General features: G+C 37.2%; 1 protein-coding gene and 1 long non-coding RNA gene across 2 annotated transcripts; both read right to left on the bottom strand.

The window, feature by feature from the left end:
- Window positions 1-1507: 1507 nt before the first annotated feature.
- LOC121728829 lies at window positions 1508-3120 on the bottom strand. Its single transcript, XR_006035871.1, has 2 exons — window positions 3091-3120; window positions 1508-1768 (listed from the first exon to the last, which is right to left on the bottom strand). It is a non-coding gene; the product is annotated as an uncharacterized LOC121728829 (long non-coding RNA).
- A 34-nt stretch (window positions 3121-3154) lies between these two features.
- LOC121729042 (fatty acyl-CoA reductase 1-like) lies at window positions 3155-15440 on the bottom strand. The gene is made up of 11 exons (XM_042117430.1): window positions 15350-15440; window positions 12841-12971; window positions 11992-12079; window positions 11357-11429; window positions 11127-11217; window positions 8722-8870; window positions 7977-8086; window positions 5229-5312; window positions 4840-4948; window positions 4018-4164; window positions 3155-3161 (listed from the first exon to the last, which is right to left on the bottom strand). The coding sequence occupies exons 1-11, from the start codon at window positions 15438-15440 to the stop codon at window positions 3155-3157; spliced, it is 1080 nt and encodes a 359-aa protein (XP_041973364.1).
- Window positions 15441-17189: the final 1749 nt, after the last annotated feature.

Below are 17189 nucleotides of genomic sequence, written 5' to 3'. Positions count from 1 at the left end.
ACTAGACCACGGAGGTGCAATAGGGATGATGACAAGGTCAAAGATTAGCGAATTTTGTTAATAAAATAAAGAAATCACGGTAAAAAATAAGTGTTCCCAAAATTTCAGCTTGATAGCATTTGTATTTTTTTTGTTATGCGCCTTCAAAGTTGGATATTCAAGTCGATTTTTTTTTAAATTAAATTTCTTAATATTTGTATACAATTCGATAACTTATGCAATTAAAAGCAACTTTTGTTATGAAACCACTTTCATAAACGCAATATTTAATATACTTACCTGTCGAACAAAGTTGTCTCCCGATGCGTACAAACTACGAAAGACTGACGTCATACTTTCGTAGCACTTTGTATGGAGCGTTTCGGGCAGGTCTTTTTTATGAGATATTTGAATTGTCATATCTTGGTGAATTTTTAAGCTATTAGAGTCATTCCTTCAACGATGTTTCTATTTTTTAAGTGTCTTTCAATTACCGATAAGAAAAAAAAATAGTCATCATGCCTATTGCGGCGCGATCGACTCGCCCGCGCCGCCGCGTTTGTGGCCTTAAGTTTGATAGATGTAAATGTGTAGCAGAAATAGTATAATATCTTACCATAACGATAACTATGACTTTTTTAATAGTTGACCTTCAAAGAAGCGTGGCCTTCCATGGTCTACGGTTATGTCCACACTGTGCACTTTCATCTTCAATTTTCGTCATCAACTTTCATATTGGCGCATTCAATAATTGAATGCGTCAAGGAACGCAACGCCAATATTGTCATTTTTGAAGTTTTGGATACGGTCAGAGGGCATGCGTCGCGGGCATGCCTCACGTTCGCTGTTGACTGCGCTATAACGCATGCCCTTGACGAACAGAAAAAGGCACAGTGTGGACAAATAATAAATAAATAAATAAATAAATCTTTATTTCAACCCATCAACAGGTCATATTTTTAAATTACAATTAAATTTAACTAAGTATTATATTTTCAAATTAAAATAATATTAAGATTGAATTAAATATAGAATTATCAAAAGTAGACTTTGAGCATAAGAACCACAGCTCAACGATTCACATGCGCAAGGTGACTTTATGCATATGAATCATCGAACAATGATTCATATACTCAAAGTCAAACCTATTTGCTAACACTTTTAGAATGGTGTTGTCGCTGCCCCTCACCCTGCGCGCCAGAGATGTGCACCGCTTCCGCATGGTCGTATAAAAACAATCCACGCGGACGTCGGCAAACATCCCCGACGCGCTGCAGTACCGCGGCAGCGCCAGCAGCACTCTAAAAGCGTTATTATACTGTATGCGAAGAGCGTATAATCAACCCACAGGCTACACGTGTAGAAGCTGGTGCAGAAAGCCCTGAATAGAGTTAATTTAACTTCTGTTGTGCAGCACGCGAACCTGCGAGCGATCATATTTGCTCTAATGTACATGTCACTACAATTTTTATTTATTCAATAATAATTCATATTTTAAAATACGTGTCGGGGTTATTGAAACTAAACATACCATTCATAAATTTTCTTCCATTTGGGCAATGTTTTTTCGTCTTGATGCAGAAGATCTTTTCTGATTCTCAGACCGATGTTCACCATATTTTCCAGCGACTGGACTCCCTTTGACGAGAAGAAGAATTGTTTCCGATCGTGCGGCTTGAGCATCGAGCGCAGGCTCATGAAATTATCATTTACGAAATGCCACGAGCGCACCATGAAATATTCCAGGGCTATATTCGCCATTAGAGTGCGACGTTGCACTTTTATTAATCTACAAATTAAGTAAAACATTTATGATAAATTATACTATGACTATATTTTAATCTATACTATAATATTATAATTGGGAAGAGTTTGTTTGTTTGTTTGTTTGAACGCGCTAATCTCAGGAACTACTAGTCCGATTTGAAAAATTCTTTCGGTGTTAGATAGCCCATTTATCGAGGAAGGAAGGAAGCAATATTTTATCACGCTAAGGACTAATAAGAGCGAAGAATTTGTCTGTGAAATATCTAATTTACGCGGGCGAAGGTGCGCGGAACGTTATTTGAATCTGGGACAAGGAATGTTTTTTGTCCCGAAAAAGTGTGTGGTTCCCACACAATATACTTTTCTGATTTGCGCGTAAACGACTCAATCGATGTACGGGAACAACTATTATAAACTAAAGTCCACGCGAACGAAGTCGCGGGCAACAGCTATTTTTTTTTTATGAGATAAGGGGGCAAACGAGCAAACGGGTCACCTGATGGAAAGCAACTTCCGTCGCCCATGTTTTTTGTCCCGAAAAAGTGTGTGGTTCCCACACAATATACTTTTCTGATTTGCGCGTAAACGACTCAATCGATGTACGGGAACAACTATTATAAACTAAAGTCCACGCGAACGAAGTCGCGGGCAACAGCTATTTTTTTTTTATGAGATAAGGGGGCAAACGAGCAAACGGGTCACCTGATGGAAAGCAACTTCCGTCGCCCATGGACACTTGCAGCATCAGAAGAGCTGCAGGTGCGTTGCCAGCCTTTTAAGAGGGAATAGGGTAATAGGGAAGGGTAGGGATGGGAAGGGAAGGGAAGGGAATAGGGGAGGGTAGGGAAGGGAATAGGGTAGGGGATTGGGCCTCCGGTAAACTCACTCACTCGGCGAAACACAGCGCAAGCGCTGTTTCACGCCGGTTTTCTGTGAGAACGTTGTATTTCTCCGGTCGAGCCGGCCCATTCGTGCCGAAGCATGGCTCTCCCACGTAAGCTAGTAATAAATATAAGAATATACACAGAAATTAACATGGCACTTAGTTTTGGTCCCATTCCAAATAGCCTTATCAGTAGAGTGAAAAGTAAAATGAAATTATAAGTTTTTTACAAAAAAAAAGAAAACCAATTTGTCTAAGATGTTTTTAAAAGTTATCTCTATTGTCGATCGGGATATCGATATTTGAACGTCATTGCAATTTGTCGATAAAATATGCATACATCGTAATAATATTATTAAAGGCTCTGATACTGGTGTCGGGAAACATAATATTGTTAATAATTATTATTTCGGGTGAATTCCGATCGCATGTGTATTATAATATTTACCTATATGACTTACTTAGGCTTTTTGCCGAGCGCTCGAAAAACTAGATCTACCGCAATAGCTGGGAGCAAATTAGATATTAACATCTGAAAAAAAAACATTAATTCAGTCACAGGTTCTGAAAGTGATATCACACATTATCTTATATATATATATATACATATACTTAAGGGGCGACTAACCCTCTAACCTTAAAGTGTCGATTTTATAATTCATTTTTATACTTGAAAATAAGCCCCGAATTGTTTCATTTTCTAAAATTAGATACTGCATTATATTTCCGAGAATTCGATCCGAGCAAAAACACGATAAGTATCTTAAAATTTTCTCGATAGAAGAAAATCACAAAGATGCTTCTTTATTTTCACGAATTTTTCATTTATTGCCATATAATAATAATAATAATTGTATAAAATTCTATCATTGAGAGATCGACCTAGCGGATTTTTAAAATGTTGTATATTTATCGAGTTATTGAGAAAAAACTAATTTGGCGATGAATCCGCGTCGTTCTTTTTCACCTGGCATATGAAAGACGGGCGTGAGTGTGAAGAGAGAAGGACGATGTTTGATTTTTGGGGTTAGTCGCCCTCTTAAGGGTTAATTTAGACCGCAACGCGACGCGTAGATGCCGCGCCTCGCCTCGCCTCGTCGCGTTGCGGTTGAATTGACCCAAGTGTCAACGAAAACTAAATGGAGACATATTATAAGGACCACATATAAATGTGGTTAATTTATGTGTATAACATACTTTATACATAATATTATTATATTACATTGTACATTACCAGCAAGATGTTATTAAACAACCGAATACAATATATTGAACACTCATTAAGTACATATTTTCAAGAAAAAAAAAGGTTTTGTATCATAAACAGATTAAGGTTTCAGAAGAAAGTATTTACATTTATATAGAAAATCGGCCTATTCTTGTAATACGTCGTGTTGCAAGGGCGCAATGTTTGCTCTAGAGCTATAATCGGTGTGGCTTGTTTCCCGTTAGCGTGAACTTCAATCACCGACATGCTTAGTTCTTTCCCTGCACACGCGTTGTATACTATGACCTCATCTGTATTTTTTTCTAATCTGTAAGGTATAAATGCATATGGCTTGAATCAAAATATACGGGGTATAACAGAACTAAGTAATAATACTTTAAGCCCATCACAGACTAATAGCTATAATATATATTAATATTTTTATAGCTAGGCATATGACTATATTTTCTATACTAATTTTCGCGTGATCGCACACTCAGCTATAATATATATTTCCGGTAGCTACTATAATATAAATTATAGTACGGTATATTAATATATATTATAGCTAAGTCTGTGACGGGCTTTAGAGTGTGTATGAGTCGCCTGTATTGAGTTCACTGTGTAAGCAGGGCGGAGCGCTTAAGCCCTAAATATATCACTTAGTTTTGTTACACCCATTAGTATAATATTTATTCCATAATCCACGGTTACATCTTGTATATTATAAAATTTTTGTAGCGCAGTGTTTATTACTATCTAAGCTCCACCGAACTTCGGACTGTTGCACACAAAATTATACCTTTTTTTTGAACATGGGGAAATGAAAGTACGCATCCCCGGCAAATTGGGGATATCGGCTGGGGTATGTGGGACTCCTGCGTAGTCCACCCACTAAAACCCCATGGCGCTTCACTCATCGCGGCAGAGTTGCGGGTACGATAGAACCTACCGCAGCTACAAATAAATATACCTAGAAGTAATTAATGATCATTGAACGTACCTTTTGATACCCCTCACCCATACAGCCACAAGAGTTCCTTTCACGACTACATCGGCTGGCACGTAGTCCGATTTTGCATCTGGATCAGCAAATGCAGCTCGAAGTACACCTAAAATATTATTAAGGCCATTACGAAACTATCGCAAACTTTTTTGTTTCCGCAGTTGCAACCTCGTATCCGTATACATGGTGTAACAAAACTAAGTGATAATACTTTAGGGTGTGTACGTGTTCCTTGTAGAGAGTTCACTGTGAAAGTAGCAGCGCTGAAATACCAATATTTTTTAATTGTATGGGTAACGAGTTTTCCCATATAAAAGTGACACTCTGTTTTATTACACCCTGTAGGTATATTTTCTAAAGAAAATAATAATGTAATTTCACTTCACCTTGTGCGGAGGCAGTGGACAGTCCTGCGGGGCCGTTAAAGTTGTCTATCCATCCCGGAGAGGGCTCCGACAAACATCCTGTAACTGTAAACGCACGGTGTTTTTAAATTAAAATCAAAATAAATACAAAAAAAAGGTTTATTTAAACGCTCTTAAAATAAGTTTTTTTTTACAAAAAGTTTTTGATTTTTTTTATAGTTATCTCTGGTTTTTCAGTTTGTTTATCTCATAAAATTTTCAAAAAAAAGTCATTATTTTCCAACAAGAATTTGTAAAAATCTGATCAACTCAAGTCCCTGATGTTTGATTTTTCTCAACAGAAGTCCGAATTTCCAACGGAACACGTTTTAAAAACTACGCCGGATGGACCCTAGATGCCCTCTAAACTAGGACAAATCCGGAAAAATACAGACAGTTTTTCAAAAAAAAAACGGGCGTTGGCCCACCACACACTTGGTCCTGTGTCGCAGGATCGACAACGGTATCCAACCAATAGTTGGGGAGCGGAAGAGGGGATTTCGGGACTAGCTCGAGCATGTCAGAATTCAGATTCAGCTTGTATAGGCTTCCGACATGTGTCTAGTCATCATAGTATAGAAATCATATTTTTCATGTGGTGGGTTAAAATTTTTTTTTTTAATATTCACATTTTGACAATTTGTCAGATTAAGATAGAGGATTTTTTTTTATGAAATAAGGGGGCAAACGAGCAAACGGGTCACCTGATGGAAAGCAACTTCCGTCGCCCATGGACACTCGCAGCATCAGAAGAGCTGCAGGTGCGTTGCCGGCTTTTTAAGAGGAAATAGGGTAATAGCGGAGGGTAGGGATGAGAAGGGAAGGGAATAGGGAGGGTAGGGAAGGGAATAGGGTAGGGGATTGGGCCTCCGGTAAACTCACTCACTCGGCGTAACACAGCGTAAGCGCTGTTTCACGCCGGTTTTCTCTGAGAACGTGGTATTTCTCCGGTTGAGCTGGCCCATTCGTGCCGAAGCATGGCTCTCCCACGTATACTTCAATCCCGAAAAAATAAGGTTCCCGCGCGATAAACAAATTTTGGCGCAACGCAACGGTCATCTAGTTAAAAATAACTATTCCTCTATCTTGGATGATATTGGATGTAGAATGACGTCACATTAGTTTTCAAGCTACGATGGTCAACTATACTTATTAGATTTAAAATGATGTTACACTCAACAAGCCCTTTCATATCTTATATCTTTAAACGAGCAATTCTAGTATATGTATATATATATATATATATATATATATATATATATATATATATATATATATATATATATATATATATATATATATATATATATATATATATATATATATATAATTGGAATCTCGGAATCGGCTCCAACGATTTTCATGAAATTTAGTATATAGGGGGTTTCGGGGGCGATAAATCGATCTACCTAGGAATCATTTCTAGAAAATTTCATTTTCATCGGATACCGAGCAAAGCTCGGTCAAACAGCTAGTTTTAATAATTTAGTATCCATATTGTAGTAATGCATTGAAATAACTATTCCGCCATCTTGGATGGTCCACCATATTGGATTCAAAATGATGTCACACACTTTATCGTGCAATGTCATCCAAGCTACACGTGTATACAACATGAGTGGTTGAGCTGAAGCTTAAGAGGATTCCACACCGCCCTTTTTTCCATACAAACGCTGTCCCCTGTTTCCTCCCTGGATAATGCTAGTAGAGTTATAATTTTTTTCCTGAATATCTACGGCCACTAATACAATGTCCCTATGTTTTCTTTTTTTTCATAATTTAATTATGAAATAAGATATGAACGTTCAAAAACCCAAAAAAATGGCCAGATTTTCCACTGTGTTCAAACGTCCAGAAAACAGATTTGGCTAGATTATACAAAAAAAGCAAAACATAGGAACACAGCTCAAGCCTTTTTTTAATCTTTAATGAAAAAAGTACTTAAATCGGTTAAGTTTTGGAGAAGGAATCAGGGGACAACGAATCGTTGATTTTCTGGATTTTCTGCAGTTGTCTCTATCGCGTTCTGCGGTATAGGCTTGAGGTAAGGGAGACAGCTATAGATATTACACGTACTTTTTTTTCATTTCTCTAGCCCCTGTTGTATCCTCTTAACCAGTTAAAGATATTATTATCTACTTTGAAATTGACTTCAAAGATTCCACCCTAATTATTAACATTATTACGCGTACAATGTACATACAGAGCGAGTTAAATAAATAATAATACAGCTAAATATAGAACCTCCTCCTTTTTTGGAAGTCGTTTGATAATACAAAAATAATAACGTCATTGAAATTCTAACACCACGTAAGCAACTTTTTGCCTATTTGGATGTTTTAATGCAATTCGCTAAAAAATCGGAAGGCGCGTCTTTTTTGCCAATTAGGAACACTTATCAGCCACTAAAAACTCGTAAAATAGTTAATAGTAAATCCGCATTATAGTATGATATATATTACAAAATTCTATCAGTTTTTTGTCGCTCCTGAAAAGTTGCTGGTTTTTGACTTACGTGGTGTTAGAATTTCACGAACGAATTTACTATCACATTAATTTAAACGATATAATTCATATTATATTATACGATAATATAAAGAGTCAGCATTACTCGACATTAGATTATAATATAATGCATTTACATATTTTTAAATTCATGTAATTCTATTTAATACGTTTTTAGTAATATTAGACCAACCTACTGTAAGTACAATACAAATAATTACTCACCTATTGACGGGCGGACTATAACAACTGGTAGTTTTCCTCTGTATTCATTAACAACATGCTCAGCCATATTCTTCGTGAAGACATAGGAGTTGGGAAATTTTCCTAGTAACCTGCATTTTAAAAGAATAATATATTGTTTATAGCATATAATATTATGGTAATGCGTAGTTGAATAAAGGAAGAAGGACAGCTGATATAAGATTTTTTTTATTTAGGAAAATAAATTTTCATTTCAATAATTGCTTCATCTTATTTAGAAATTACTTTGACGAGCTCACCGATACAGCTGCACACAAAATTATTACAACATGTAATAATTTTGTGTGCATATCAGAATCAACTAACATCTATTTTTTGCATCATAGTATTTATAAACAGAACATCCCAGGAAACGTACAAACATACATGTAGATTCTAGACACTGAAGAAGAAGAGAGTAATACTTTTGATACCGCTGCCATCATTCATCTGGTTGACTCAATTAACTTAAAATAAAAAATCGGTCAAGGGCGAGTCGGACTCGCGCACACGAAGGGTTCCGCACCGTTATAAAGCAAAAATACGCCAAAATTTTTTTGGCGTATTTTTTTTATGAGGTTAACTCAACTCTGTTGTCTGACCATGATAGAGAGTTGAAAAATTGAGACAGACAGACGGAGAGATAATGAAGTCTTAGTAATAGGGTCCCGATTTTACCCTTTGGGTACGGAACCCTGAAAAATGACAGAAGAGAAGTAGTACATACTTTGGTGTTAAAATCCGCAGAGCCTCCGGATCCACGTTGTCAACGATGTCCCTTATCTTCCTCCAATCTGCCGCCGGTGGATAAATTTTTTCTTGGATCTGCTCCTCGTAATCCAGGTTACAAAATGCCGTAGAGATGTGAATGTAGCTCTGTCATTAATTTAAAACAATATTTCATGATTTGTAGCTCTTAACTAATATACCTACTAATCTATACATCTATACATCTATACATATGTTACGCTCAAAGACCGAAAACGCTCAATGAGCGAAAAAATGGCTCACAACGCGTTGTGGTAATAGTGAAACGGCCACGACGCGTTCTGGTAATCACAGAAATACCACAAAGCGAAATTCGTGTCGTGGCTGACATGCTATTCGACCACAACGCGTTGTGGTAATCGAGAAAAGCCATGACGCGTTCTGAGCATTTAAAAACAGCCACGACGCGAATCCGTGTTGTGGTCCTAATGAAAACGGCCACGACGCGTTCTGAAACCAGGTTAGTTACTCAGGAGTAATTTGATAGCGCCCAAGTGTGAGGTTATACGTAGGAGAGCCATGCTTCGTTCGGGCCGGCCCGACCGGAGAAATACCACGTTCTCACAGAAAAACGGCGTGAAACAGCGCTTGCGCTGTGTTTCGCCGAGTGAGTGGGTTTACCGGAGGCCCAATCCCCTACCGGGTAGGGGATTGGGCCTCCGGTAAACTCGCTCACTTTTTTTTTTACCCTCCCCTATTCCCTTACCATCCCTACCCTCCCCTATTAGCCTATTCCCTCTTAAAAGGCCGGCAACGCATCTGCAGCCCTTCTGATGCTGCGAGTGTCCATGGGCGACAGAAGTTGCTTTCCATCAGGTGACCCGTTTGTTCGTTTGCCCCCTTATTTCATTCAAAAAAAAGTGTGTGCGCAATACACAAGAGCATTCTGGTTTCAATGAAACTAGGCCAGTTACGCAGGAGTAATTATAAAGTGCCCAAGTGTGTGCGCAATACACAAGAGCACTCTGGTTTCAATGAAACCAGGCCAGTTGAGCAGAAGTCATTTCATAGTGCCCAAGTGTGTGTGCAATAGACAAGAGCACTCTGGTTTCAATGAAACCAGGCCAGGTACGCATGAGTTATTTTATAGTGCCTAAGTGTGTACATGTTAAAACTGGCCTGGTTTCATTAAAGCCAGAGTGCTCTTGTGTATTGCCCACACACTTGGGCACTATAAAATTACTCCTGCGTAACTGCACACGCCACAGCACGAATTCGCGTCGTGGCTGTTTTTAAATGCTCATAACGCGTCATGGTTTTACTCGATTACCACAACGCGTTGTGGTCGAATAGCACGTCAGCCACGACACGAATTTCGCTTTGTGGTATTTCTGTGATTACCAGAACGCGTCGAGGCCGTTTTCACTGGGGCCACGACGCGAATTTCGCGTCGTGGCCGTTTCACTATTACCACAACGCGTTGTGAGCCTTTTTTTCGCTCACTGAGCGTTTTCGGTCTTTGAGCGTAACACATACATATAAATAAAATTGGAGTGTCTGTTTGTAATATAGAAAAAACCATTTTTTACTAAATGCATATGATTGTATATAGGGTACTTACTGACACCAAAACAACATTTTTTACAATTTTTGTCTGTATGTCTGTCTGTCTGTCTGTTTGTTCCGGCTAATCTCTGAAATGGCTGGAGCGATTTTTACGGGACTTTTTTAGGCACATAGCTGATAGTGTAAGGAATAGCTTAGGCTTCTTTTTAACCGACTTCCGAAAAGGAGGAGGACATATTTCACTTTTTTATAACTTAGTAACCCTAAAAAGGGGATTTTGTTTCTCTTTTTTATTATCTTTGTTATCACATTTTGCTGACGCGGACGAAGTCGCGGGCAACAGCTAGTCTAATATATAAAAATAAATCGAGTTTTCCTTCCTGACGCTATAACGCCCGAACCGATTTCCATGGTTTTGCATTCGTTGGAAAGGTCTCGGGCTCCGTAAGGTTTATAGAAAAAAAAAATCAGAAAAAACTTCAAGACAAAAATTATAAATGCGAAAGTATCTGTGTCCAAAACTTCCTGTCTGTTCCAAAGTCGTTGAAATTACGTAGGTCCGCCATCTGCCTATGAATCAACTTCTCTGATAGTACCTACTAACTAATATGTTGTATGTCCATACTAACATTATGCTAATAGAATATTATTATAAATGCGAAATTGTGTCAGTCTGTTACCTCTTCACGCCCAAACCGCTGAACCGATTCTGCTGAAATTTGGTATAGAGGTACTCTGAGTCCCGGGAAAGGACATAGGATATTTTAATTCCGAAAAAATGTACGGTTCCCGCGCGATTAACGCATTTTGGCGCAACAGAGTTGCGGCCATCATCTACTTAGTATAATATTTTAATACCTCCAAATTGTGTACATCTTGAGCTAGCTCGATCAGCCTTAATGCACCCAACACATTGATATCGAATGATTCTTTCAAAGATTCGTCAAATCTAGGTGGAAAAAAATAAGTAAGTAAGTTAAAACTAGACTGCACGACTTAAACCACTCAATCAATTTTACAAGCAATACTATACTTTACAAGTGCTAATTTTTATTTTTTTCAAATTTTATGAAAACACTATAATTTACCTCACTGTAGCAGCGCTATGAATTATGATATTAGTATTTTCTGTCACTAAAGCCCGACTGGTTTCATTCAGTCCTGCAAGATTTTGAAAATTTATAGGATTCTAAAGTAAATTCTAAACAAGACGTGAAGAGTGTTAGGAGCGCTCCTGACTCAAAAAATCAAACATCGTCTTTCTCTCTTCACACTCACGCCCGTCTTTCATATGCCAGGTGAAAAAGGACGGCGCGGTGTCATCGCCAAGTTAGTTTTACTTGAATAAAAGACGAACTATATTTGATTATGAAAAAAGTGTTTTGAGTAAATTTAGGTTTTATTAATGCCTTTTTAGATATTAAAAAATATTAAAGAAAAGACAGCAAACTTCGAAGATCCAAGCAAAAATGTGTCTAAAACAAGGTTTTTGTAAAAAAAGAAACTATCGAGCATTTTTTCAGTAATCGTGTTTTCAACTTGAGCATATTTTAATCTTCTGAACTGAAGTTACTTGTGTCAAAAAATCAGTTTTCTAGACCTTACAGATTTTGAGATCTAGGTTTAAGTATGTAGTCAAGTTAGGGTCAGGTGCGCTCTTAAATTAGCGAAAAAATTAAAAATGTCATCATAATATAACACGTCGTCAGTCTCGCATACATACCTAAGTTATTTTCGATCATATTCCCAGGCACGACAGTCACTTTAGACTGAAATAATCCGCTTCTTTCATTTCTAAGTCGATCGAAGCACTGAAAAATATAATATTTTCAATTTTGACTTTTTAAAATGCAACTAACTCCCTGGCAAAAGTTTATCGCCATTTAAATCAATTATTAATTAATAAATTAAAGTAAAAAATTAAAAGTCTTTAAATATAGTGCGGCACTAAGTTGCTTCATATTTAACACAAAATTACAACACAATCTTCATTATTTAAAACTATTTAGCATTTCAAATCATTATTTAAAACTATTTATTACATCATAATATTTTAACTAATATTGCTTTAGAATGCGCCTTTTCTACATTCTGATCATCACCCTAAGGTTGGTTGGTTGTTAAGCCCGCCTATGTAAATATTTGCATGAAGTGCAAATATTTACATACAACTTTTATTGATATTGGATATTGTCTTTAAAAAGTTGTTGTTTTGACTATTATAACGGCCTGTTATATATTTAACGGACCTCCCCAACAGGAATTAAAATTTAACACCGTGTTAGGCGATTTGACATGACATTAGCGTATGGTGGAACGCTCGATAGCTCTAACAGGCCGTTAACTGATTTAACAAGCCGTTATTTATTTAACATTGCTTGATGAAACTGGGTCTTAGCCCCAATTTCACCAACGTCTGTTAGTGTTAACAGCTTGTTAAAATGTAATGTCTTCTCTTCCACTCATAAGAAAAATGAAAGAGGTGACGTGATACTAATTCGAGCGTTAACTAAAGCTAAGGTGATACTTCATATTACAATGGGTATAATTATTATCTATATTATTTACTTACGGTACTATTATACAGTGCTGCAATTCTTTTTTCAGGATGTACTCCTTTTTTATCTCGCACGAAAACGAAGATTTGTTTCAAATCTGGACAAGCATAAAGAAGCTTTTCTATGAGCAATTTTCCTAAAAAGCCTGAAATAATATAGAAATATATTAGAGTGATATTTTAAGTATGTGGATGAAATAAGGGTGAACACTGCACAAGATATTGTGTGCCGTACTCGTACAAAGTAAATAATCACATTTTTGCCGTACCCAAAGGGTACGGGACCCTATCACTAAGACTTCGATGTCTTGCCGTCTGTCTATCTCTAAGATGCATCTCAAGAACGGTAATAGCTAGAGAGTTGAGATTTTCACAGATTGTATGTGTTTTACAAAAATGGCAACAGTCTACCTGTAGCCATTTTTGGTAATCTTGAAATTTTCACAAAATACAGAGTCCTATTTATACTTCTACACATATAATAAAACTGTAGAAATGACAATTCTGTAAATTAAAAATATCCAAAAAATAAGAAGCGGGGGCTGTTACTACATCGCTATAGAAGCCAAAGCTGTGGTTAGTTTTTTGTCTGTCTGTCTGTCTGTCTGTATGTTTGTTCCAGCATCACACGAAAACTACTGATCCGATTTGAATGCGGTTTTCGCAGATATATTTGTCTTCTCCCAACTTAACATCTGGTGTACAAAAATTTTTCCCCCTACCTCTCCAAGGGGTCAAAAGAGGGGGTAAGATTTTGTACCAAACTTTTTTCTTTAACACGAAAACTACTGATCCGATTTGAATACGGTTTTCGCAGATATATTTATCTTCTTCCAACTTAACATCTGGTGTTTAAATTTTTCCCCCTTCACCCCTCTAAGGGGACCAAAGAGGGGGTCAAATTTTGTATCAAACTTTTTTCTTCAATGGACTAACTTCATATTATTAACTGTATTTTCCAATTTAACATCTGGTGTATAAATTTTTTCCCCCACCCCTTTAAGGGGGCCGAAGAGGGGGTCAGATATTGTATCAAACTTTTTTTTAACATGAAAACTACTGATCCGATTTGAATATGGTTTTCGCAGATATATTTGTCTTCTTCCAACTTCATATCTGGTGTTTAAAATTTTTCCCCCCCACCTCTCAAACGGACCAAAGGGGGGGCAGATTTTGTATCAAACTTTTTTCTTGAATAAACTTACATCATAATATTATAAACTGTATTTTCAATTTAATATCTGGTGTATAAAATTTTTCCCCTCACCCCTCTAAGGGGACAAAAGAGGGGGCAAGATTTTGTATAAAACTTTTTTCTTTAACACGAAAACTACTGATCCGATTTGAATACGGTTTTTGCAGATATATATGCCTTATCCAAACTTAGCATCTGCGTCGCCCCAAACCCCCCCCCGGCACCTGGTAATGTTGCCAAGCAAAAACATGTTGCGTCGTTAGTGTTGAGTTTTAATTCTCCTTTAGGATCAAACAAAGTTATTTATTAAAAGTGAAATTAATAGAACCAAAACTAAACATGCAGATTTTGCGTGTCGTTTGATTAATATGCGGGAGGCTTTGCCCATGCCCTTACTTGGGGGGGCTGCGCCCCCCCCCCCCCCCCCCCCAAACCCCCCGCTCCTGGTAATGTTGCGAAGCAAATTGGTGTTGCGTCGTTAGTGTTGAGTTTTACTTCTCCTTCTTTAGAATCAAAGTAAGTTATTTATTAAAAGTGAAATTAATCTAACCAAAACTAAACATGCAGATTTTGCGTGTCGTTTGATTAACATGCGGGAGGCTTTGCCTCCGGCCAGTACTTGGGGGGGCTGCGCCCCCCCATACCCCCCCCCCCCCCTCCTGGTAATGTTGCCAAGCAAAAACATGTTGCGTCGTTAGTGTTGAGTTTTAATTTTTATTCCTTAGGAACAAACTAACTTATTAATTAATAGTGAAACATGTGAAACATACAGATTTCGAGTGTCATTTGATTAATATGAGGGAGGCTTTGCCTGGATATGGACAGACGGACAGGCTGATATTATATCTTTGTACTCGGGTTCCGTTTTTTACCATTTGAGTAAGGGACCATAAAAAGGAGAGAATTATCCATTTCCGTTATTATACTATGGTAACGCCTACGAAGTCGTGGAAAACAGCTATCCATACTAATATTATAAATGCGAAAGTGTATTTGTTTGTTTGTCCTTTCTTCGCAGCCTAACGAAGCAACCAATTGACTTGATTTTTGGCATCGACTTAGTTGAAAGGATAGAGAGTAACATAGGCTACTTTTGGTCTTGGAAAAACATCATGTTTCTAAAGGAGATTTGCAAGAATATTCGTATTGTACACGATTTTCGAATTTCACGCGAGCGAAGCCGCGGGCAAAAGCTAGTTAATAATAAAATTCATATAAATTATTAAGGGAATCACATAAAAAACACAATTATTGCTCTGGAATGGTACAGAACCCTTCGTACACGAGTCCAACTCGTACTTTGCCGATTTTAATTATTATTTTAATAACCTGTGCCACCAGTGATGAAAATAGACTTCCCCTTGTAGTACTCGGCAATTGTCGGCTCAATACTGCCATAATTTTTTTCGAAAATCTCCATTTTTCTGAAATATTAAAGAAAAATAATCGTCAGCTGTTCATAATTCATACATACATACACATTCTATAACAGCGTGTAACAAAACAAAGTGATAATACTTTAGGATGTTAACTTGTCCCTTTAACCCGGCGAGAATGTGGTGAAAAAAAGTTACGCGAAGAATGTGGCAGGGTAAATTATACCCTTATGTAAAAATTCATACTGTGATGTAAATTATAGCTATATTATATAATATTTACTATTTTATTCACTTTTAGTATAAATAATAAAATAAAAATGTTTATTTCAGACTGAAGTCCATAAGTTGTTAGTAATTATACAATAATTATTTTATTACAAACTATGTATGTTAGTACTCAGAAATTATATAATTAGTTATAATTAGTTAAAATATCTTCGTGGCCTACCAGCAGCACTGGGCACGTAAACATGAATGTGCACCCAATGTCGCATGATTGGACACTCTACTTTGCTTGCGCGAACTCTACTCATCAAAGAAGATACTCACTTTCGTATAACGGCTTGAAAGCCATCAGTGTGAGTTTGAGCAAACATATTTGATGCGCTGCAGAATCGCGGAAGCCCCAACATCACTCTTAGCGCATATTGGACTCGGAGAGCGTTGTAAGCCCCGCTACACGCAGCGGTGTGTAGTCAACCCACAGATTGCACGTACACATAGATTGACAAAAGGCTCTGAAGAGAGTTAATTTAACTTCTTTACTACATCGTGCAAATCTGCGGGCCAACATGTTACATCGGACTGCCATCGCTCTCCGTTCCCTTTCAATGTCACAGTCGTCTTTCAAGTCCTCAGTCACCATATTATGGTCAATATACTTGAAAGACGACACTCTGGTAAGAGCCCCTCCGTTCAGAGTCACAGTTGGCACCGAGTCCAAGTTACAACCTTTAGTTTTAAATATTACCAGCTGGCTTTTCCTAACGTTGTAGACAAGACCATGTGACAATGCCGCTGTTGTTTTGTGTTAATGTTAAGTTTAAACAGTGTTTGCAGCGACGACTTTCGACGCTCGGGAAATACGACCCTTGCCGAAAAGTTACGAAAATTTCTATACGCATTATCACTTTGGGAGCGCTGTAGTTACTTAAGGGTCATGGAGACTTAATAAATTTTATAATATATTTGGTAAGACTAATAAAAAATTAATAAGAGCGTTTTTTTTTATTTCAGCGGTGGGTGAAAACTGGGTCAGAAACTGCGGCCGTTTCAAAGTTATGAAAAAGAAAATATATTCAGAAAATTGCATAATTAGATAAAGTATTACAAGATTTTAGACAAAAGAGGCTAAATTATATTTTAGTTCAGTGCAACATAAAATATCTGCAAAATAGTTAGAAAAATACGAAGCTTAATTTTTCTATATTTTAAAATGTCTCTATGCAGGCTTATCTTACTTTTAATCGTAAGTGCTTTATATTATATGGAAGCTTCTTTGGGGTATGGTAAACATCTCGTGTCTTAATCTGACAGATCCGTCAGATTTTTCGATACTTCAAAATAACTTTTTTTAAACTCACCACGTGGGAAATCCGACTTCTATACCAAGATAACTAGGCACATATCGGAAATTTATACAAGCTTAATCTGACACGCTCGCAGGTCCCGAAATCCCCTATTGGGCTTCCCTACTATTATGTAATCGTCTTTCATACAAATGTTTACAACTTATAAAAAAGGTATTACAATACTGGTAGCTTACCTTACTATTTTTGTCTACAAAATGT

The sequence above is a fragment of the Aricia agestis genome, chromosome 7, assembly GCF_905147365.1.
Source record: "Aricia agestis chromosome 7, ilAriAges1.1, whole genome shotgun sequence".
In the NCBI taxonomy this organism is placed as follows: Eukaryota; Metazoa; Arthropoda; class Insecta; order Lepidoptera; family Lycaenidae; genus Aricia; species Aricia agestis.
The sequence above is the reverse complement of the archived record's forward strand: the minus strand, read 5'-3'. Positions and strand labels throughout refer to the sequence as shown.

Coding starts and splice junctions, on each gene's coding strand:
- LOC121729042 (XM_042117430.1), bottom strand. CDS start 15,440: ATGGAGATTTTCGAAAAAAATTATGGCAGTATTGAGCCGACAATTGCC. Junction 12,972..15,349: donor TTTCATCACTGGTGGCACAG/GTTATTAAAATA, acceptor ATATTATTTCAG/GCTTTTTAGGAAAATTGCTC. Junction 12,080..12,840: donor CAGCACTGTATAATAGTACC/GTAAGTAAATAA, acceptor TATATTTTTCAG/TGCTTCGATCGACTTAGAAA.